Below are 23,108 nucleotides of genomic sequence, written 5' to 3' on the forward strand. Positions count from 1 at the left end.
AAACTACCCCCACAAATTTGCAACCTATTTTTCATAGTCTGAGAACTTTCTGGTCATGTACTTACATAGCCTTTGTTATAGTTCAAGAACTGCAAACTCCCAAAATTGCTAATGTGTAAAGTAATTTGCAATTGCATATGGAGAAAGTATTTAGTTAAGGGAAATAAGTCTGAATACACAGAGACTGGGATTTGCAAAGGAACCTAAGGGAGTCAAGACACCCAACTCCTATTGAAAGTCAATAGGAATGGGGCAACTATTCGGGTCGGCCCCTTTGAACATCCGAGCCAGAGTGGGGGCAGAATTCCCTAGGCATGTCTCTCATGCTGCATTATTCCCCACACTTTTCCAGTTTCAAGCTGAGGCTCTTTAAATGATTACATCCAGCCTAGATGTTTTCATTTACCCAAGTGAAATACGAACACTCTCCCATTTTACTATTTTCCTTTGGTAGCTTCCTTGTTAACAATCACCCATTTTCAAATGGGGATCAAGTTTCTTAATGAGAGTAAAACGGACACACAGCTTATATAAGGTAAATACCCCCTGTTCTAGTCCCATTGACTTCAGTGGCACTGAATAAGCATCTATATAGGAGAGTTTGCAGGATTGGCTCCACACTATGGAGTGTTAGTCAAATATCTTGTTGGGAAATCCGATAGTTTTTCAGCACCTCTGATGGCTATAAATTTTACAGGCCTGATTCTCCCCTGCTTTGCACTTTGTGTAGTTATTTACATCAGTGCAAAGTGGGTCTAAAATACTATCAAACTGGAATACTTGTGTTTTGATTGCTCTAAAACTCATCAAATCCTTTCCCATGGAAAATGGCTTTTTTTCCTAAATGAAAATTTTAACAGAAAACTTCTGATTTGGCTGAAATTCCCACCTACCTTTTTTTTTTTAAAACTGAAAATAGATTTCCCCTCCTTCCCTATTTCTCTCCTCTCCTCCCCCTTTTCCTTTCTAGTGAAAACATTTTCAGTTTTCATTTAAAAAAAAACCCCAAAAAAACAGAAAATTTCTTTCAAAAAACCAAACCTGTTTTGTTCCTTCCAAAAATGTCCATGGAAAATACTTCCCGTATTTTGACCACCTCTAGTCCTCTCCTGGCCTTCACTTTACACATGTATAAATGTCTACACCCGGTGCAAGCTGTGGAAAATCAGGCAGTATATGTTGAAGTCAAGGAGCTGCACTCATAGTGCCTGCTGGTGGAGAATAAAAATTGCGTGGCATGCATGGAACCCTTGGCAAAAGCTTTCTTTAAACTGATCTCACCACTTTATCCTCCTGTGCATTTATCTTATGATGTACCACGTTTATCTAAGTTACAGCATAAGCCTGTCCAGGTAGGGACTCTGTCATGTGAGTTTTGAGCAGCACCATGTACAACTGTGGTGCCATATCAGTAATATGGAATTAGATCATTTAAGAAAAAAATCACATTTGCCATGTTTAATTTGTGTGTGTGTAATTCTAGGTTCAAAGTTTTCTTCTGCACTTTTGGCAAGGGATGCCGCCTCACATGCTTCCTGTATTGGGTTCTTCCACTGTAGTAAATATCGTTGGGGTTTGTGATTCAATATTGTACAAAGCTATTTCTGGAGTTTTGATGCCAACAGTACTGCAAGCATTACCTGACAGGTTAGTATGTTCTGCAGTATTGACCGTTTTTGTTTGAATTGTTTTTGTTAATTGTGTGGATTTGTTTTCACTATTGGTGCAGTTCTTTAAAAAGCATAATTTCCCTACATATTTCCTATCTCCTGAATCCAAGTCAGAATCAGTTTAAATGAGTTTATAGATAGATAGAAATGTCTCATAGCATATAGATGGTCATGTTGCAGATGGCATGTGCGCGAGTGCCGACCAGAAATCTATTGGCAGTGGAATGCCTTCATTATGCCTCCTTTGAAAACTTTTAGAGAGGCTGCTCGGTCACTTCTCCAGGGCTGAGAGCTCAATATTCCGAGTTATGGCTCCAAGAGGAGTTAGCATGGGCTACCTGCATATGCACAATTGCATACACAAGTGCAGAAATCCAAGCATTGGTCTCTGTCATAGTCTCTGACCCAAATTGTTCTTCTATTTACCAGGAGTAGAATGTGTGTGGGGGCTGGGTGTAAGGCTGACCTCTGAGAGAACATGGATGCATTTAAATACTATAGTGGGCAGGATAGAATTGTGCCCATTTGGGGGTCACTTTCTTCACATGGTCCAGAACCAGGCCTACACAGCCTATCTCTACAGGAAAGATACATAGTCTTTCCACACTAGTTTGAGAGCTAAATTCTCCTTTCTGATCTACATGTCAGATCTTGTCTGTTCTCTTCCTACATGTAATTCATTTGTGTCCATGGAGTTTTGCTTACATAGAGACAGCAGGGTTAGGGTCAACAATTAACTACAGAAAGTTTTATTCAACCAGCTTCTTTTTCTCTTTGTGAATTATCTGAAAACAGACTTAGATTTTTATGCATTTGTTCAATATTCAAAATTATTTGACAAAATTCAGCGCAAGATTTGCTAGCAATTTGTTGAGACTATTGCTTTGAGTGTTCACTCTTTGCACTGTACGTTTGGTCACCTACATTTTATTGTAGCTCTAATTACAGCAAACCTTTTCCGGCTTTTGTTCTACTTATTTAAACTAGAGTGCAGTGTTCAGATTGTATGGTTTGTTAAGTAGGTGCAAAGTATCTGTCTGCAACCAGGAACAGGGTACAAGCATGGATTTCTTTGGTAAATCTTGCAAGTTTTTGCAGACTTCAGCTCCCTCCCCTCCCTCCCCCCCAATCTATTTCATCGGAAGGATTAAATTGCATAGCAGCTCTTTTTTCAAGCTGCTTAGTTCTTTCAGAGCAAATAAGGAGAGACTTGAGTGTGAATATGGACTTTTGTAATGCATATAAAGGGCCAGATTGTGGCTGTTAAGCCATGGCCCACACTGGAGGGAGTGCAGAAGGGTCTCAAGCAATGGAGACACAGCAATGGAAGCCCTTGGAGGAAATCTTGCTGACTCAGCCGGAATTCCCTGGGAACAAAAGTTGCAGTGCCAACAAAGCCAACCTTTCAGTGGGGGCATCATGTACTCCCATCCACGCCCAGCCCTCTAAGATAGCCCATGTGGAGGAAGGCAGGACCGTGGCCATGTCTTCTGCAACACACCTCTTCCTGCCCCACTGTGAGTAGCTAGCATCCACAGGAAACTGGCTGTGCACTACATCCAATGAGTTGAGCCCGGTCCCCGCACAGGGGCTCCATAAGGAGTGGAAAAGCTTCTATGTGTCCTCCCCCTTCCATCTTTGTGTACCCATGCAGGGCTGGGCCCAGTAGAGCTCAAAACTCTAATCTTGGGTCTTATGTTCCTTAAAGTGATGTGACTGAGAGTAGGACCATGAGTTTTTTTATGACAGTTGAATAGGTTGAGGCTGATCTGCCCCCACCCCCCGCCCCCTAACTGAAAACAGCAAACACAGTTGTAAGCTTAGTGAAGTATTAAGGCCATCTTTAAAGTTGATTTGAATGAGGAAGATGAATCTGAAACTATTCCTGAATTCAAGGTATTTTGGGTATTTTCCCTTTTGCTTCAGATATTTTCAGATGTTTTCTATGCTGTCCAAGTCCTTGATCCTGCAGGTGACTCTGTGTGCACAGTGGGGCTGCCTACAGGTGTAGGAGCTGCCCAGACAGTTACTTGCATGATCAGGATTCAGATCTGACCTGTTTTGAGAATACAGTTCCCAAAATGTAGTCATTTAAGAAATGGGGCTATTTCTTCCCCTTTCCAAACTTCTAAAGGTCTGTTATTTTTATGCAGCTTTCTATGTTTAGTCCTGTTTAAACTATTCACTAAAAAGCCGTGTAACTGGGCTGCCAGTGGGCCCCATAGACTGTAGTGGGGCGAATTCTGCTCAGAAGAATTATACTAGTTTGAATGCAGAGTAACAACACTGATTTTAACAGAATTTCTCCATATGTATGCTGGTGTAACGGAAAATCGAATCTGGCCCAACAGTCACTCCACCCTCTTGAAGCTATGTCAAAATTTCCCTTTTATGTTATGGGCACAATTGTTAAATGTAAGCAACCACTGAGACTTCTAGAACCCAGATGTGGCTGTTCAAATTGGCAATTAAGTGCATGAATTCCTGTATTATGAACCTTAATGCCAATTTCATATCCCAAATAGGGGATCTAAATGTACTATTAAGATGCCCACATCTGAAAATTGTGTCCTAGGTACCTTTGTTTATAAATTGTAACTAAAAATGATATGCTGGGTGGTGGAACACTGACTTTACATACTTCCAGGCACTGCCATATAAACCACACAGTGTACATTTTCTGAAGTAGTGATTTCTCTTTTCAGCTTGACTCAGGTGATCCGAAAGTTTGCAAAACAGCTGGATGAGTGGTTAAAAGTAGCTCTCTACGACCTGCCAGAAAACCTCCGAAATATCAAGTTTGAGTGTATGTACTGAGCAATCTCTTTTATATATATGAGAAGAATGTGTTATTTATCCGTTACAAATTAATTGGAAGCTAGGGAAAATGTTCTATTAGTCATGAAAAAAGATCAACATTACAGATCTTTCATTCACCAATAATCTCCACTCACTCATGAGAACCAATTTCCTTTAAATGTAATAAAGCACAGCTCTAAGACCAGTTGCCTTTCCTTTTTTGTGGACTCTGATAAGAAATTAATTTGTTGACAGTAAGCAAGCATTAGGCATGATATTAGGCAAAGCAAATTATTAAACAAACCTATAGACTTGCACAATTTGAATACAGCTTGAGGCCCTCACTCCAAAGAAGTGCCAGAGTTAAATATGAAGGGGATCAAATTACCCTGTCACCACAGGAAAGGGCACTATGCCTTTTCAGACATGCTTTGTAGATGCCTGCAGTGCGCATCACCTATTGATAAAGCCTGCTTTATTTCACAGCTCTCCATTCTTTGCTTTTCATGAGCAGTAAATTCCACATCAGAAGTTTAAAAAAAAAACTAATTTAGGAGAAGGATTAACTACTGATCAGCATGGAAAATTAGGAGTATGTTTTGCAGAAAGTACTCAGGACATATATTATAATAATCCACTGGATATTTTTGGTCATTACTTAGTTATTCAAAAATTATGGAAAATGTGTCCTGAGACTATTTTTGTCAGTTCTTTGACAATTCAAAACTATTGAGAATCCACAACAGTGAACTCTGTTCTGCTCATATAAATATTGGGAAATGAACATTCTAATAAATCTGAAAATATATATTTTAACTGCTCGATGGACAATGCAGAAGGAATATGTAATACCAAGAAGTCTGACTTCAAATATCTCTATAGATTATTTGCTTTGATCTGCAGATCTTTAGTGATTATAAAATGAGAATAAACTTGAGAACACACCAGCATTTACTTGTATTTGGTGCCTGCAAATGATTACTTACTCCTGAGCATAATATTTACTCTTGCCTGTGCAGTCCCATTGAAGCCAGTGGAAGTATTGGTGAAAGAAAGCTGTATGGCTGGGAGTGTTTTCAGGATTGGGATCATAGATTTCAGATGCTGTATGTAGAATAAATATTTATAGCCCAAGTTACAAGTATGGATACCTCAATAAGATGCCCAGATCCCTTTTTGGGACACTCAAACCATCATTTAGAGATATAAATAATCCTTATACATACTTGGAACTACTGATTTGAGCATCCAAATGTAAGATTTGGATGTCCTATTCAGAAGTCCATCTTTGAAAACTGGGCAATTAATATGAACAATAAATAAGTCACAAATGTGTGTCTTAACAGAAAGGAAATTCAGTGTATTTAATTGATGCTAGTTTTAACAAAGTACTTTTATAATCAAGTTTCTTTATTTGGAATATTACCTAAATGTGTAATTCTCCTTTCCTGCAGTATCCAGGAGGTTTTCACAAATTCTCCGTCGGCAGACCTCATTAAATCATCTCTGCCAGGTAGGCATTTCAGTGGTTATCCATTCCCGATAAATTTATTCTATGCTGCTTTTGCAGACTGTTGTAACAGTTTGCTAAATCTGCAGGTTGGATATTGCACAAGGAGAAACTCTCTTGGAAGTAACAATGGTATATGAGGCTTTAGTACAGGGGTGGGCAAACTACAGCCCATGGGCTGCATCCAGCCCATCAGATGTTTTAATCCAGCCCTTGAGTTCCCGCTGGGGAGCGGGGTCTGGGGCTTGCCCCGCTCCGGCGCTGCAGCCGGGGAGCGGGGTTGGGGGCTTGCCCCACTCCGTGTGGCTCCCAGAAGCAGCAGCATGTCCCCCCTCTGGCTCCTATGCGCAGCGGCAGCCAGGGGGCTCCGCACACTGCCCCTGGGGCTCCCATTGGCCAATGGCAACTGCAGGGGCAGTGCCTGCCGATGGGGCAGCGCACGGAGTCCCCTGGCCCCGCCTCCATGTAGGAGCCAGAGAGGGGACATGCCGCTGCTTCCGGGAGCTTCTTGAAAGTAAGCGCCACCTGGAGCCTGCACCCCTGACCTCCTCCTGCACCCCAACCCACTGCCCCAGCCCTGATCCCCCTCCAGCCCTCTGAACCCCTCAGTCCCAGCCCGGAGCACCCATTTGCACTCCAAAGCCCTCATCCCCAGCCCCACCCCAGAGCCCACACCCTCAGCTGGAACCTTCCCCCCCACACACCCTGCCCCAGCCTGGAGCCCCCTCCCTCACCCTGAAGTCCTCATTTCTGGCCCCACCCCAGAGTCTGCACCCCCAGCTGGAGCCCTCCCACACCCCAACCCCAATTTTGTGAGCATTCATGGCCTGACATACAATTTCCATACCCAGATGTGGCCCTTAGGTCAAAAAGTTTGCCCACCCCTGCTTTAGTAGTTTTGTTTCTAATATTTATTTATTATGATCTTCCATAGATAAGCTACAAAACCATCCACAAATCAATTACATGATTTGTTAAATAGTGGGGCTGATCCTGCATTCCTTATGCACCCAAAACTCCCAGTGACTTCTATGTAACAAATTCAGGATCGGATCTTAGAAGAGGTTTCAGATCCAGTTCAACCCGTTGAAACCAATGGGAAACTTTCCATTGATTTTTCAATGGGGTTTGGATCAGGCCTTTGATGAGGGAAGCAATTTGTCCATTTTCTAGAGAGAAAACACCATACCTAGTTGTGACATTAAACCTCAAGTGAAAACAAAATACAGGGCAAATATTCACTTATTGTGGTTACATACTTCAGTTTAAAACCGAGTGCTCTCAAATCCTGAACACTTTACTTGTTTTTGTTAATCCAGTCTTTATTCTGGCAGAACTAGGGAGTTTTGCCTAGATAAAAACTGATTAAGCTTGTTATGCAGACTTACCACTTTGCAAAAGATGCTCTCGTAGACATACATGATGGATTTTTTTTCTTCCATAAAATTAACCTGAAAACTCGTAGCAGCATATAAAATTGAACTATTTCAACAGGTGTATTTTGTCTGTCTTTTTTCCCTTTAACATAGGACCCACTCTATTAGTTTTCTTTGTTTATCATTTTGTGAGGATGGCTTGACTATATTTTTCTGTATTTTGGGGGGTTTTTTTACAATGGATTATTTTCTTCTGGGGTTTTGAAATGGTTTATTTATCAAAACTTGTTTGGCATGCCCAACAGTACTTCAGTAGAGATCATTTTATAAATAAAATTACCGTTATAATGTATTAATGTTCTTATAGCTGTGAATATAAGCTTCATAATATCCCATTGTTTTACTGATAAAAATCCACCATGCAGGTCAACATACTATGTCTGTGATTTATTTTTCACTGACTCAGTTAGGCCACATGAACTGTGCAAAATTCACAGGGCCAGATTTTCTGATGGTATAAGTAGGAGCATCTCCCTTGACTCCTGTGGCGTTTCACCCATTGACACCAGCTGAGGGTTTGTCCCACACTGGAGTTTGAGGGGCTACACTTGAAAACTGTATCTAATGCCCCAGATTAACCCCCACAGCAGAAATACCCCCTGACGGAAGGAGATCTCAGTGAGGATGCTTTGTGGAGTTCCTCCTCCTTTAATTCATTTGTGGGGCATCCTGCTGCATGAGCTGTGGGGTCTATCCACAAACCTGGTAGATCCCCAAGAATCTGCACAGATCCACGGGAATCTGTAGAAGACCAGATCCATTCACACAGCTCTGTCCCCTCAACAGCTTCCTAAACCAGGGACTCTTCAGGCTGCCATGGCCCCCAAGGGAGACTCCTTGGAAAAGATAATACAGCCCTAATCTGGGTTGTCTTCTCTGATTAATTTACACAGGACTGATGTGTGACCCCGATCCAGCACCACCCACGTTTCTCTCAGCCTACTCCTTCCCTTTGTGCAGGGAGGCCTCTGCATGGTCCAGAGGATGGGCAGGTGGTGGTGTGGGGGCAGGTGAGCCTCCTTTTCATGTGTCAGGGGGAAGATGCACACGCAGAGTATTCCCTCCCTACATAGATTGAGGGGAAGGATCTGGGCCAATGTGTTTTTGTTCTTGGACTGACGTGGACCAAACACTGCAGCTCAAACCTTGTAGAATTAATGGTCTAGGGAGAGAGCAGTTTGATTAGAAATGCCTGTTGAGATTTGTACTTGTGAAAACTAAATACATGCTGAGTAGAACTGGCAAAAATGGCTTCAGAGTTCTCTCTAGCTACTGTGTCCAGTAACTTCGAGAAAGGATCAAGAGGTGTGTGGGGTTTGAGAATCAACTTAGTGAGGCTCACTAAGGGAGCGTAAAAGGGGATGAAGGCTATTTTTAACCTAATAAACCATGAACTAATGAGTAGATTGGATTGGATTATAGGCATCAAGAACGGTGATCCACAGTGCAGACATTACCTTTCAAATGCTGGAGGACTGGAGGAATGTGGATCTGAACAGCATTACCAAACAAACTCTCTATACCATGGAGGATTCACGTGAGGAGCACAGAAAGCTCATCATACAATGTAAGAATAAAATCCTCAAATGTGGTACAGGGAACTCTGAACTGTGTTTCCTGTTGAATGCAAAACACCACAATAATAATAATGTTCAATTTTATAATAATTGCTTTACAGTCAATCAGTTTATTAATTGAGATATTGTAGCAATGTGGTGGCACATCATTACTGGCTATTGCTTGCTTGCTGCTCAGATAAATACTGAAACACGTATCAAAGAGAAAGGTGAGCCAAAACCAAGATGTTCCACTTTGAGACATGGATATGGACAATGTTCTGTTAAAGAGATTATTTCTAGTCTTCCTAATGACTGATGCAGATCTAGGGCCCAATCCAAAGCTTATTGAAGTCAATGGAAGTCTGCCCATTGCCTTTAATGGGCTATGGATCAAGCCCCGAATCATTTTATCTGATAGAGTAGAATGATGGTTGTTTACCCAGTTATACTATTATGGGATAACTGCCTTTTGAATGGCTTTGACAGCAGGGCCATTTTTGTTTGAGTCACTTCCAGAGGCTTATTTTTTTTAAAAGCACTGGTTTCACAAAGCACTTTTATCAGCAAGTTAGTCTCTGATTGGCTGAAGTTTTCTTTGTGAACTTTTAGAAGTAAGTATGTATCCCACATCCAGAAATCTGATTGGCTGACATAGACACTGCTTGGTTTATTGAAGAATGACTTGTAGAAACCCTGGAAAAGTTGTGCTTTCTTAAAGGGGCAAGTTGGTTTTAGGGTAGGGTGACCAGATGTCCTATATAGGGACAGTCCCGATTTTGGGGTCTTTTTCTTATATAGGCTCCTATTACTTCCCACCCCCTGTCCTGATTTTTCACACTTGCTATCTGGTCACCCTGTTTTAGGGGGAAAGCTCATCTATTCCATGTGTAAAGTAGTGACACAAGTTGCCCACAGAATGTGCATGTGATAGCCATTTCTAGCCCATAGAACTCTGACAACAAATGTGTGTGCATCCCTGGGTGTGCTACACTGAGATACTAAAGATGAGTATTCTTGTCTTTAGTAGCAGTCTCAACCTCTACCTCCAGTTGGAGTCCTCCTCCTTTCTTTCCTGAAGACGACAAAAATGCTCCCGTCTACCTCACATCCCTCACTGACCTCTGAAAGAGTCACCCCCAAGCAGGAAGAAGGCCTCACATCTCCTGACCACCTGCTGCTGGCTCCATTTCCCAGAGGAGAACTGTTCTGGGATTCTTGCCAGTTCCCCCAGCCCCTGAGTTTACCTCCTGATATGACCCTTCTGCCCACTGGTGATTGACGGGAGTGAGCCAGGAGCTGGCAGCAGTGAAAGGTTGAGAGTAGTGAGAATTCAGGACAGGACAGGGGTAAAAGATAAGCAGTTCAGGACAAGCTGAAGCCTAGAATCCAGGCTCATCCTGGTTCCCACCAGCCAGAAAATCTCTCTTCTTCTTTAACCATCCTCAGCATACACCCAAAACCCCTAGAAATTATCTAGTTCCCAAAGGGTTAATACGTAATACCAGTAATGTTTCTGGCCCAGATTCAGGAGACCATCCCCATTTAGGAAGGACCCTTAAGCAAGTGCTAAACTTTCAGTGCATATTTAAAAACCATTAAAGTTAAACAAATGCTTAAGAACTTTCCTGAAGAGTGGATGGAATTCAGCATATAAGTGCTTTCCAGAAGGGGCCAGTCATAGCCGGGTAGCAGTTTGCAACAGAAAGGGAGAAGAGAAAGGTGTGAAAGAAGGAGAGAGAGGAGAAAGACCAGAAGCAGTAACCCAACCCAGTGTACGTGTTGAGGATTACATTGAGACAAGGGTATATATGTGACACTGACCTCAAGAGTTTTTTTTCCAACTTTGCATATAGTTTCTACCTCGATGAAGATCATTTAAAGATCTGTAACCAAGGATAAGTCTACAAGGAGCTAGTTCCAAAAGGTGAACCTTCTTTTTGGGGTGGTATTTTCAGCTCCCTTGCAGCAAATTCAGTACTGCTATTGCAAGTCAGTATTACCCCTTCTACTGGAGGGTTTATAGCAGGCTGGAAATTCAGCTTAATTCCTTTGAATCCTCCAGTAGTATCACCTCCTCTCTGTCCTCCTGTACACTCTTACCACTCTTGATAGATTTTTTCCTCTGAATCACCAAGAACTCTAGGATAACTCTCCCATGTCCTGCCATTCCTTATGAGTATTGCAATAGTGCCTAGCAGCCATAGTCTGAATCAGAGATCATTGTGCTAAGCACTGTGTGCACACAGATTGAAAAGGTGTTCCCGGCCCTCTAAAGCTTGCCTCTCTGTCAGTGCTCAGTCTTATTTCAAATCCTGGTTGAAAACATAGGTAAGGGGAAGAGACAAAGACAAACTGTTCTGTACCTCTAAAAGGGGCTGGCGTAGGTTGGAGTCAAGTGTTGGATGAAGATTCGGGCTGGTTCTTATTTCACCCAGTCCACTTTACTTATTTGCAACACACACACACACTCACACATGCATGAAAGTGTCACATTTTTGCAGGGTGTCTCCTCACGTGGTGAAATTGGGCCCTCACTTTAGGATGATGGCATTGGGATTTCTTAATACACATGTCCAATGTAGGTTTCCAATGCTCCTTTATATCCTGCTGGTGCTGGGAAATCCCGACACTCAGCCTCCCAAGGTTACAATTTCCAACTATAATAACTGGAAAAAAATCTTCCAGATTGGCAGATTTCCACTGAACGTGATAGTCGTTTGTTAGTAGAAAGTGGCTTTTCTCGTTTTTAAGAATAGAGCTACTTCTATCATGATTTTTCTCCGGTGCTCCATTCCTTCTGGCTCCTTCAGATGTGTCTGCAACAGCTGCTTTGGGGCAGATGGTAGCTTTTTAATCGGCCCTGACTAAGGGATAGTGCATAGCAGCACTTTCCCAGCAGCTAACCAGACAACAAACTGGGACTCGGAGGATCACAGTTCCACTTGTGCTCCCCAACTCACTCACAGAGAATGTAGTTGAAGCAGCTTACTCCCCACTCTATGCCCAGCCAGGTACTGGATTAAGGAGGCAGAGCGAGGGCTCCTCCTATGCCCTGTTCCGTCCACCCTCTCCCCACTGGCTTGCTTGCAGTGAGAAGTATTGGACAAATAGAGTTCTCCCCTCTGCATCCAGGGTCCTAATACGAGCAGGTCTGAGTGGGAAAGGAAGGAAGGGGAGGCTTGCTCCCCATTGTTCCCCTCGGTGGCTGAATAACAGCTGTGACAATCTACCCCTTTGTAATTAAGTCTAAATGGAATCAATGCACAGTCATTTGTAAGGCAAGAAAACTCTTAAATGCATTCCTACTGGATCCGTTGCTTCAGCTCATAACAATACTTCCCAATCTGCAGAGCCCAATCCAGGGTGGTGTTACAAAGAATGGCCATGCTGCTCAAGTGGAGAACATCCTTGTATTTTGCATTTTTTCTCCATGTCTCCTGCACTCTTCCCTAGCTGCCAACTTTGCGCTTTGCCTCGTCTCCCTGCCCCTAGCATCCACTCCAGTGGTGGGAAATTCCTCTCTCCTGCTGTTTATAATGAAGTATAAATGGATGTGCACAGCGCATTTAAATCACCCTGTGACACAGCAGGTATAAAAGCATCTTTTCTTTTGATTTAGGGGACCATTTTTTGTAGCTCAATTGCAGAGCAATTCCTTGAGATGCTCAGACACATGATTCCTTGTCTTCCAATAGCTTCTTCTCCTAAATAAATTGGAGATTCTCCTATTTAATTGACACATTTGAACAGGCCATCTGAGTTTACTCTCTATATTTTTGAAAAAAATATTTGGAAGAGGATTGCCTGTCTGTAGAAACTCCTTTAGGTGTAGTCAGCATGGCATTTGTGTTTTGGCAGTAAATCACTTTATAAAAGTACACTTTTGTTGTTGTTGCTTGTTTGCTGTTACAACTAAATGACGGTTGCAGCTGAAGCACGTTTTCACAACTAAAGCATTATGCACTGGAGATTTGCTGACGAGAGGCCTATCAACAATGCTCATCCACTGGGTGTTTAAAAGATCCTCTATGCATTTCTAAATCAATTTCATGCATGGCCTTTTTTTCTCATGAGGGTCAAAGCCTAGCTTACTGCTCTGCACCATGAACACCATAAATGTGTTTTACTTCCGGGCATAGACAGCTGAAGCGTAAATCAAAAGATGAATTACAAATGATGGGCCAAGATCCTGCTCCCACTGAAATCCTTTAAAAACTCCCACTGATTTCCATAGGAGCAGGATAGTAATGGTTTCAACCTCTTTTATGTCTTAAGGTGTACATATATACATTTATAGTTAAGTGACCTGTTGTAATTAGCTTAGCAAATTGGCGATGTATTACTGATTGTTTTGTGACAGTTGTTTTCTCTATTGTTATAAAATGGAATTAAAGTCCTGATTTGGAGTATTTTTCTTTGTTTGTTAGTGTATCAGGAGTTTGATCATCTTTTGGAGGAGCAGTCACCCATTGAGTCCTACATTGAGTGGCTGGATTCCATGGTGGACAGATGTGTTGTGAAGGTTGGTAAATAGGAGTTAGGACCCGAGTCACTTAATGTGCAGTATTACCATGTGTAATATTTGTTTTAACAAAGCAATAGGTATTTAGTAGACACAGACTCAAGATGCAAAATCTGGATCCAAATTCCAGAGTCAAAAGTCAGGGAGTGTTCAGATTCAAGGCTTTCATTCATTCCATTCTAAAAATAGGAGCCATTTGCAAAATTCGGAGCTGGATCAGAGTTCAGATTTTCAACACCCCAACGTTCAAGGGTGTATGGATCTGAAGTGTTGGTTCAGACTCCTCTGTAGTGTATAGTGAATAATGTAGCATTGCAGGTGGAGATAATAAATTAATATGCCCTTTTGAGAGTTTAATGAAGATAATATTTAGTCCAGCTGATTCATTTTAGTAAATAAAGGTTAACAACGAGTTTATGGTTCAGCAAGGGATTAAGCTGGGTGATTTTTAGGAGTTGCTCTGAAACACCAGTAATAGAACTCTGACCTCAGTTTTAGTATTATTTGGGTGGACACTTACTGGCTGAACTCATGAGCACTCTTGGCCAATCAGACATCAATACAATTTTATGCAGTATATGTAACTGTACAATTTACCATATACTTTTAGCTTCTGTCTGTGAATGATAATACATTTTGTATTAGCATGTTCTGTTGGAAAATTGCAACTCTACTTCCAGAGTTCACTATTAGACCTGTGTAAATAACTTAAGAACACTTCATTAAACAATATTACCTCTTTTTCTGTTCGCAGAATGTCCACAACTCCCCCCCCACCAAAAAAAATTCCTAAATGTATCAATTGTTTGAAATTATTTAATTTTTTAAAAAGTGTCTTTAGTCTATAGATTGCTGTTTGAAATAACTGTGAGTGCTTATGATGGATCATATTGGACGTGGTATTTTTTCTATTTGCTGACTAGATGAGTATAATTCTTAGGATCAACTGGGAATATAGAAAATTAACGGGTCATTTCACCTTGAATGGTCCCTTGAAATATGTGTTAGCTACTTATACTAAACAATCTGTTCCATCTTGTATTTAGCTGTGACACTCTAAGTTTTCCAGACCCGAAGAAGAGCTCTGTGTAAGATCAAAAATTTGTCTGTCTCACCAACAGAAATTGGTCCCATAGAAGATATGACCTCACCTACATTGTCTCTCTAATATCCTGGGACCAACACGGCTACAGTAACAGTTATAGAAAATGAGCTTTTGAGAGTGTAAACTTACAATATGCTTTCTGAGAAGTATAATTGTGAGTAAAACATGATCATCTGAGTGTTCACAGAAAGAAAATGCAAAGAGGATGTGAACGCACCAAGAGCCAATTAGTTTAAATTAATTAGATTAATACATTATTTTTGCAGTATATTCCCAGCAGTATTCATTATAAATTTTCTTCCTGAACTAGAGAATTGCCAAAAAGAGAGTCAAATTAAGATGAAGACCTGGATGTTGTTAGGCAGTCTGATAAATCCCTTCATTATTTATAATCCAAATGTTACCCTCCAGAAGCATGAGCATTTTCTGTTTTAGAGATTATAATTTTATTGTAAGCTTCTTCTTCCTGCAAACTAATGTGTATAGAATTATCATTACGGGATGGCTTCATGTGTGTCTGTTTTAATTTTTATCCTAATTTTCTTACAGTGGGATGTAGTTTTAGTTAAGGAAATGGATGGACATGGGCAGTGTTGGGCTGGGACAGACAATGGAAATGAAAATGAATGTTTGTTATCCATGTGAAATATATATATTTTCTTGTAGGTAGCTGCCAAGAGACAAGGCTCTTTGAAGAAAGTGGCTCAGCAGTTCCTCTTGATGTGGTCCTGCTTTGGCACACGAGTGATTCGGGACATGACTTTGCACAGTGCACCCAGCTTTGGTACTTTAATTTTAATTTTACGGATTGTTAGCACAGTAAAAAATGCTAGATCAATAGCTGTCATGCACTTTTGAGTGATGATCCCCTCTGATTTTCACATGTTTATAACTTTTTTTAAAAATCTCTTTTTGGGGTTGAAATTTTCAACAAATTTTCTGCCTCTAGGTCATTTTTTCTGTTGCTTTTGAACAAATTCCCTTCAGTTGTTTTTGATGTCCATAAGAGTGGAAGAATATAAACGTACCTCATTTAAAAAAAAAAAGAAAGGAAAAAAAAGGTTGTCCTGTTTCTTTTCACACAGAACTGTGCTTTGAAACCTGGTGTGTAAACAGTCCCTACTGAGGAGTATGTGTATGTACAAATTGAATTAGTCAACAATAGGAATGATGGAAAATTGGCTATTGTGCTTTTGTGTTTTCATAAGTGCACACTTGTCAATGTATGTTATTAGCAGACTAATAATAATGAGGATTGTGAGAGAGCAGCACTGAGCCACTAGCATGTTTTCTTCCAGCAGTGCTTTATTGTGTTTTATTCTCTTAGGTGATGCTTAGATATAGGGGTGCTGGGCACCCCCAGAAGAATGTAGACCTATAGATAGAAAGCTTCCGAGCTTTGTTCAGGTACCAGTAAGCTGAGGGGAGCAGATATTGGAGGCAGGCAAGAACACTATGAAGTCCCACATGGGGCACCTGGGAAGCTGGCCATGAGGACTCAGTATTACTAACCCCAAGCAATCAAAAATTGTGTGTCAGGCCACACAAAATCATGGGACTGGCTTAAAAAAATGTATGTTTTTTTTTAAATGCATTTTGGGTGCTTTTATTTATCTTCTGGTTTTTGAATCTCTAGAGTGCATGTGGGTCACATTTTTAAGTTTTACTCCATGACCATAAAGGCTAGAAACTTACTTTTTTAATGCAAGCTGAGATTCTCACATATTTACAAGCTGCCAGGAGCTGAGGCTTTAAGAAAAACACCAAATACCACACAACTCTTGATAAAATCTCAAGAGCTGGCCTCACTGTCTTCTGAGAACCTTCAGGAGCATTTTGATCTGTGGTTGGTCTTCATGGCTTCCCTGTTGTCAGTTTCTTCTAAGCACAGCTTTTCAGCAAGCACAACAGTGAGTTGCCACTCCTAGCAGGCAGTAGGATAGTGAAAATCCTTAAAAGGCCTCTATGCACAGCTTTTGTATTCACTGGACTGTGCTGAAGTACCAGAGCCCTGACCATGTTTGATATCTATCCCCTCTCATATGCACTCTCCCCCTTATTCACCAAAACTCTTTTCACTGTGGAAATAGAGATTGCTCGCATTGCTGAGCATTGCATACTTCTCTGCACAATGCAGAAACCTCTTGGAACAGGTATTGAGCAAACACTGAGTTCTGAGCGTTTTGGCTCTCTGCAGCACTCAGCTGCAGGAGCAGCCTTTATATGCAAACACTGTGTAAAATGCAATGTTGAGGTCACACTGATAAAATCATGAAACGTCAAAAATGCAAGTTAAGGTTCCAAAAATTGTGCACTCTCTATCAAGCTGTACATAAGCAGTATTTTAAATGCCTATTTAGGCTAAATGTGTAGCCTAATAGAATACTGTTTTTTGTAAAATGTATAAAATAAAATATACAGGATGTGTAGTCACACACGTATACCCCTCTCTACACAAAATAGAGCTATTTAGATAGAAAGGTGTATTAGGAAAGAGCATATCAGCAGCCACATGCGATGTGCTTTCCATGGCATCTGGAGAATTACTCTATACAATTCTAGTAAGACAGATCTTAAATGCATACTCCATCTTAAAAGTATGTTTAAAATCAATTGCTGTCTCTTAAAAGTATTGGAAATTTAATTACATTTGTAGTCACCAGCTACATCTGTTAAGAGTCTGCTTTCAAATTATTATAGCACATGTAAAATCAGTATAAACTGGTTTTCTGAAAGTAATGCATTTTTAAAGGATATAAATAATATAGTATAGAATTTTTTAACGACTTGGGTTTGATAATGCTGCTTGCAGCAGTAGTGAACAGGATTATCATTTACATCTTCATTATGGCACTGTAAACTTCCTAAGGTTTTCTTATAATAAGCCCATGTAAGCTTTCTTTCTTTTTACCAATACACACTGTCTCTGTGAATAAGAGCTTTTAGTTGTTTTTAACGGAACCCTTGAATTTCTCCCCTCTGGGTCCAAAAGTGCAGGTCTATTGAAGTCAGTGGGAGTTTAGAATGAGCAAGGACTTCAGATCCTCACTTTAGATAAGCTATTACCAGCAGGACAGTGGGGTGGGAGGAGGTATTGTTTCATGATTTCTGTGTGTATATAAAGTCTGCTGCAGTTTCCACGGTAAACATCTGATGAAGTGAGCTGTAGCTCACGAAAGCTCATGCTCAAATAAATTGGTTAGTCTCTAAGGTGCCACAAGTACTCCTTTTCTTTTTGCGAATACAGACTAACACGGCTGTTCCTCTGAAACCTGTCAAAGGGGATGAGTATTGAAACCACATCCAGACCCCAGTATAATAAAATTTGGCTATCACTGCTCCCACTTCTCAAAAAGTGACTGACATGTTATTTAACATCATCAGCTGAATTATAATCTCTTGAATGAATGCTGTAATATTCTAATTACAAAGCCATTGTATTGCATTATAGCTGAGCATGTTCCAAAAGTCTAATATCCTCTGAATTTAAACGTATCAGAATCAGACCTGAGGAACTTGTTGTGGGCTTAATTTAACACAGTTCTTCCTCTCTTTTTATAGTATCATGCATTTTTAATGAGTACTGTACAATAGAGGGAACAAAGATGACATTGATATATTTTAGATATTGTCTTCTATATAAATTTGTTCTTATCTTAGATGAAAACTTGTGTATTTTGGCTACATTGATGACTATATAAACAGGCACTGATTTTCGGGATCATTCTAAGCAATAAACAATGCCAGATCTTTATGCTGTTATTGTTTTAAAAAACAAAAAAGCATTATTTGAGAGTGTGTTTGAAACAAAAACATGATAAAAATCACTTGTTTGATGCTGTGGTCATTCTTATATACAGTACAATATATTTGAGCTTTGTCATCATTTCATGATCTGGAAATTTGACTACAGAATGTTTCACAACATGTCACTGGGCTGGTAGTATATATCCTGAAATGACATACAGATCTGACTCTGGGCAAAGCTTTTAAGTATGGTGCATGGCATGGGCAAGTCAAAACGATTCCTGGCAGACAAAAGCTCATCTCTCTCCTTTCTCTCTCCCTCTACCCGTCTTCCGTCTAGGCATATCAAAGGCACAGTCGGTGGCAATGTTTTGGTAATGCATCCTGTGTATTAAAACAACTAATTAGTAAAAGGAGCTTTCCAATCTTCCGCAGAGCTATATATCTCTGTTTTACAATACTTGTACATAATTCCTGGCTTTTGTGAAAGCTGCTGATGTTTACTGTGTATTAGCTGGATAGAACAGCTGTAATAATATCCTGATTGCATTCAATTTGGTCTTTTTGAAAAGAGAGACAAAAGCAATTTATTACTGTAGGTACAGTATCTAGGGGGCTTTTTATCTCTCACTAAATGAATATATATTTTATGAGACACAGATGAATCCTCTTCAGTACCTACAGCTGTATTTGAAAGAGCCAATCGTAGGTCCCTGCTAAATACAGTAGCGTGCAAAACAAAATATAAACATAAAATATAAACAGTTGTACATGAATAGCTGCTCAGTAAGTAACTGATGTGCATATCCTGAAACTGGTTTCATTTTATATCTTACATTTAACTTAATTAATTTAAAATGTAAAATGATTGCATTCATTTGATACAACACCCCTTGATGCAGAGTGTCTTATAAATTCTGTCTCAAACATTCTACAGAATTAAAAAATATCAAATAGTAAAAGAAGAGGAAAATTCAGAGAGAGACAAGGGGACCAGATAGTTTTTTAAATGGTGTACTCAGTATTATCAACCCCAAGTGTTCAAAAATCAAGAGTTAGGCCCCAAATATCATGAGATTTTAAAAAATAATAAATCTTGGGTTCTTAGTATTTGTCTTCTAGCATGTGAGCATTTAGTGTTTCTACTTTCAGGGTTTTCTCTGCAACCTTAGGGCTAGAAACTTTCTTTTATTTTTTAATGAAAGATGAGATTGTCACGTAATTACCTGTCTCCAGGAGCAGGGGCTTGAAGGATGAACACCAAATATCCTGAGACTTGTGATTAAAATTGTGAGACTTGGAAACGCTGAATATTAGGCCTGATTCGCCTCTTGTCCGGATCAGTAATGACTCGAAGTCAACAGAGGTACAAACTTGTGTGAGACGAGAACCAGGCTTGTTCTAGGGCATAATGCTCCAGTTTTTTACGCTGGTGAACCCCAATGGAGTTACATCAGTATTAAACTGGACTAACACAGTGGTCAATCAGGCCCATTGTGTTCATAACACTTCTAAACAGAGTAGGATTCTACAACATTGTAACCGATGTTAAGCATTTTGAAAATAGCTATCTTATTCCATTTGCAGTTTTTACAAGACTTCCAGTTCAAAAACTTTATAAAACTAAACAGCTACAGAGCTTGGCTAAGGCTCTCCACTACATTGCACCTTATTAGTCATTTTAATTTCTGTAAGATGGCTGTGAAGCATACAGTTTTGATTTGCACAGGTGTAAATGATCACAAAAGTAGAGAATCAAGCCCTTTATATTTGCCAGTGGAAGATTATTTGCCCATCACTACGCATGTGTTCTATTTATAAAAATGTCCGATGTTCTTGTTTTTGGTCTTGCGCCAAGGACACAAAGCATCTGTTCTCCCCTCAGTGTGTGTGCATAACTCCCATGAATGACAATGGAAGTTACGCATGCGTGCATTGAGAGAATGGAACACAAAGACTAGAGCTGTTGCAACTGAAGAAGAGTGTGTGCACAGTTGCTTTGAAAGCCTAATTACGAGACAACATTGCATTGCATAATGACATGGGGCCTTTCAGACTGCTTCTCCTACACTCCACTTGTACAGTATATACGAGCAAAGAACAGCATATTTGTGGAGCAGCTGTAGGCACTCGTTAAGGTAGAAACAGGCTTCCCAATATAAGCTCAGCTTTCAACCTCCTCCTCTAACTTCCTCCAAAAAACCAATCATTCTGAAATTATGTATGTAGCATCCCATTCCAGGGAAGGATTTTGTCTCAAAAGTTTGTTAAAAAATCAGTAAAGAAATTTGAAAGTTTTGGGCCAGATCCTGGGCTGTGACCAAGGACCTGCCTATGGGAGAGAGAGCCTCTCTCTGTCCCCAGCTGCCATCTTTGTGAGCAGTGAGCTGACATCTCTTGACTTTTAAGAAAGGGGCCCGTTGGCAGAACATTCTTTTGTGAGGGGCCCTCCATTTTGGAATTCACCCTCCCGTTATCCCTAGGTTTGAAATCGACAAATCCATTGATATTCAGAGCACAACGAAAAAGCCATCTCTTTTTCCAGGTTTTGAGGAGTGATGAGTATATTGAGGGCTTGTATTTGTGGTTGCGGGATTTGGGGTCTATGGGTGTAGCTGATTTCTGATTTCTTTTCAGCTGGCTATTTTCTCTGGTGTTGGGGTGGCTGGTGGGTTTACTTTTATTCCAGTCTGACTGTATTCACTCCTGCCAAAGGTACCTAAAGCCTTTGATAGGCCTTTTTAAATGTACCATGCAAGTACAAATAAATATATCTAAAATTTACTAATCGTTGGTGGAAAGCCAATATAAAAAGAGCAAGTTAAATTTCTCACTAAAGTGACTCTTCATAAAAAAAAAGTGAAGTATTCACCCAGCTCTGTTGTATAATATAGATAATACAGCTGGTTGAAAAATAATAACCCCAAATATCAAAGTTTCTATTTTGCAGTGGTTGATACAGACCCATTTTTCTGTTTTGTACAAAAACAGTTTATTGCAACTTTTGTCTAAAGTGTTATCTAGATGTTTATGCACATTGTTTGTTTATCAAAGAGCTGGTTTTGGTAAATGAAAAATTTTGAAGATATTTTTATTAAAAAATCAATACAAATAGTGATTTAAATTTTTACAAAAAATGTCATGGGAAATTTTTAAAATTACAAAAAAGAGGGTCAACATGTCTTTGTGATTTTTTCATTTTTGCAAAAAGATTGGTTCTGGAAGAAAAAACATTTAGTTTTAAAAATATATATATCATTCATCTCTAGTAGATGCCAGTATGCTCTTCAGACAAAGTAATCTGTCTTGATTTTCTTCTTTGCTTCCTATCTTCTATACACTGCTGAATCTGCCCAGTGATAGCATATGGACATGTCTACTTCTCACACTGAGTCCTTGTATAAATTTTTAAGTCTCTGTCTATGGAGGCTAGAGGAAAAGTCAAATTTTCCCCAGTACTGCTTCCCTCACATCTGTTCTCTGCTTCTTGGCATTTCTCTAATTGAACTGAGACCTGAAACTACACGGGAAACTCTTCTTTCCCTGTCCAGATCCATATCTGTATAGCATGTCTCAAATTGCCTCCTAGGAAGTGGCTTGCCGGGAACCACCAAGAAATGTGCTTGGAACTTCCAAGACTGATGGTTGTTAAAGATAGTGATGCCTGTCCCTCATGCTGGGAGATGGCAGGCAAAGCCAAAACATTCAGGACACTTCCTATTCCAACTATAGTAATGTGGTACGTAATAATGTGACAGATGCCTCATGTGGAAGGGCTGATGCCAGAGATATTGACGCTACTTTGGTTGACTGAAGCCTTTCCATGTGGGGCATCCCACAGTTGTTGCTCGCACGTTTGGGAAGTAGTGGAAACCTCATCTGTCGAATTATTCAAAGATAGACTGGATAAAACCCTCAAGATGTGCCATAGGGATGGACATTTTACTTAAGGAGTCTTTTAGTCTCTCATTGATATCATTGTGTCATATACCTTCTCTGATGTCTTAGGTAGCTTGGAATTGTCATGCCAGAACATGTCATTGGTCTATCCCATTCAGTATTCTACATCTGTCAGTAATCTGATGCTTCAGAGAAAGGCAGAAAAGTATGCTATACTGTTCTTGGCCAATTTTACAATGCTAGGACGTGAGAGCAAAATATTTATTTCCAGCTCTCAACTCAGTGACCAGTTTACATCCTAAAATGTGCTGATTCTTAACACTTGTAATTTTTAACCTATTAGTCTAACCACAAACATAATCCACCTCTGGACGTATAATTATGAAAAATGAGAAAGTTCCTTATTTATAAATTCTTCAGACTGTACCTATCCTGACTGACAATGCTTCCTGTTAAAGCAACTTATTTTAAGGTGTTTGGGCATCCTATCATACACGAATAATGGCTTTGATTCTTGGCAACACTAATGACATTACCAGAGAGTTGGGAAGGAAATGTTCTGGCTTTAAAGGTCCTATATAAATGGTACCAACGCCCAATTGGCTGAAAAATGCTAACAAAAAGATAATCAGACTCTTGCTGGGAAGATGCTGAAAGAAGGTTGGGGTCCAGGTCCCGTAGTTTCTGACCTTCACCATATCCCTCCCTTCATCTTTCTAGTTTAAAGCCCCCATGGACAGTCCAGCTAGCTCAACAATACTTTGTGCTAGTGTATTTGACAGGAATAGATTTTTATATTTTGATTCATTTCCTGCTTTCCCAGACCGCCCCATCTGACTTAGTAAGTGCTTGCTTGGATA

General features: G+C 40.1%; 1 protein-coding gene across 4 annotated transcripts in view; it reads left to right on the plus strand.

The window, feature by feature from the left end:
* The window catches only part of RFX4 (regulatory factor X4), a 129,920-nt gene that overhangs the window by 66,683 nt on the left and 40,129 nt on the right, over positions 1-23,108 (plus strand). For all 4 annotated transcript variants that reach the window (XM_073324380.2, XM_073324390.2, XM_073324399.2 and 1 more), the window contains 6 exons: positions 1,484-1,647; positions 4,376-4,476; positions 5,924-5,982; positions 8,838-8,982; positions 13,402-13,496; positions 15,268-15,385. In XM_073324380.2, coding sequence (XP_073180481.2) covers positions 1,484-1,647; positions 4,376-4,476; positions 5,924-5,982; positions 8,838-8,982; positions 13,402-13,496; positions 15,268-15,385 — 682 coding nt within the window. The remainder of the gene's footprint in view (positions 1-1,483; positions 1,648-4,375; positions 4,477-5,923; positions 5,983-8,837; positions 8,983-13,401; positions 13,497-15,267; positions 15,386-23,108) is intronic.

The sequence above is a fragment of the Lepidochelys kempii genome, chromosome 1, assembly GCF_965140285.1.
Source record: "Lepidochelys kempii isolate rLepKem1 chromosome 1, rLepKem1.hap1, whole genome shotgun sequence".
Classification (NCBI taxonomy): Eukaryota; Metazoa; Chordata; order Testudines; family Cheloniidae; genus Lepidochelys; species Lepidochelys kempii.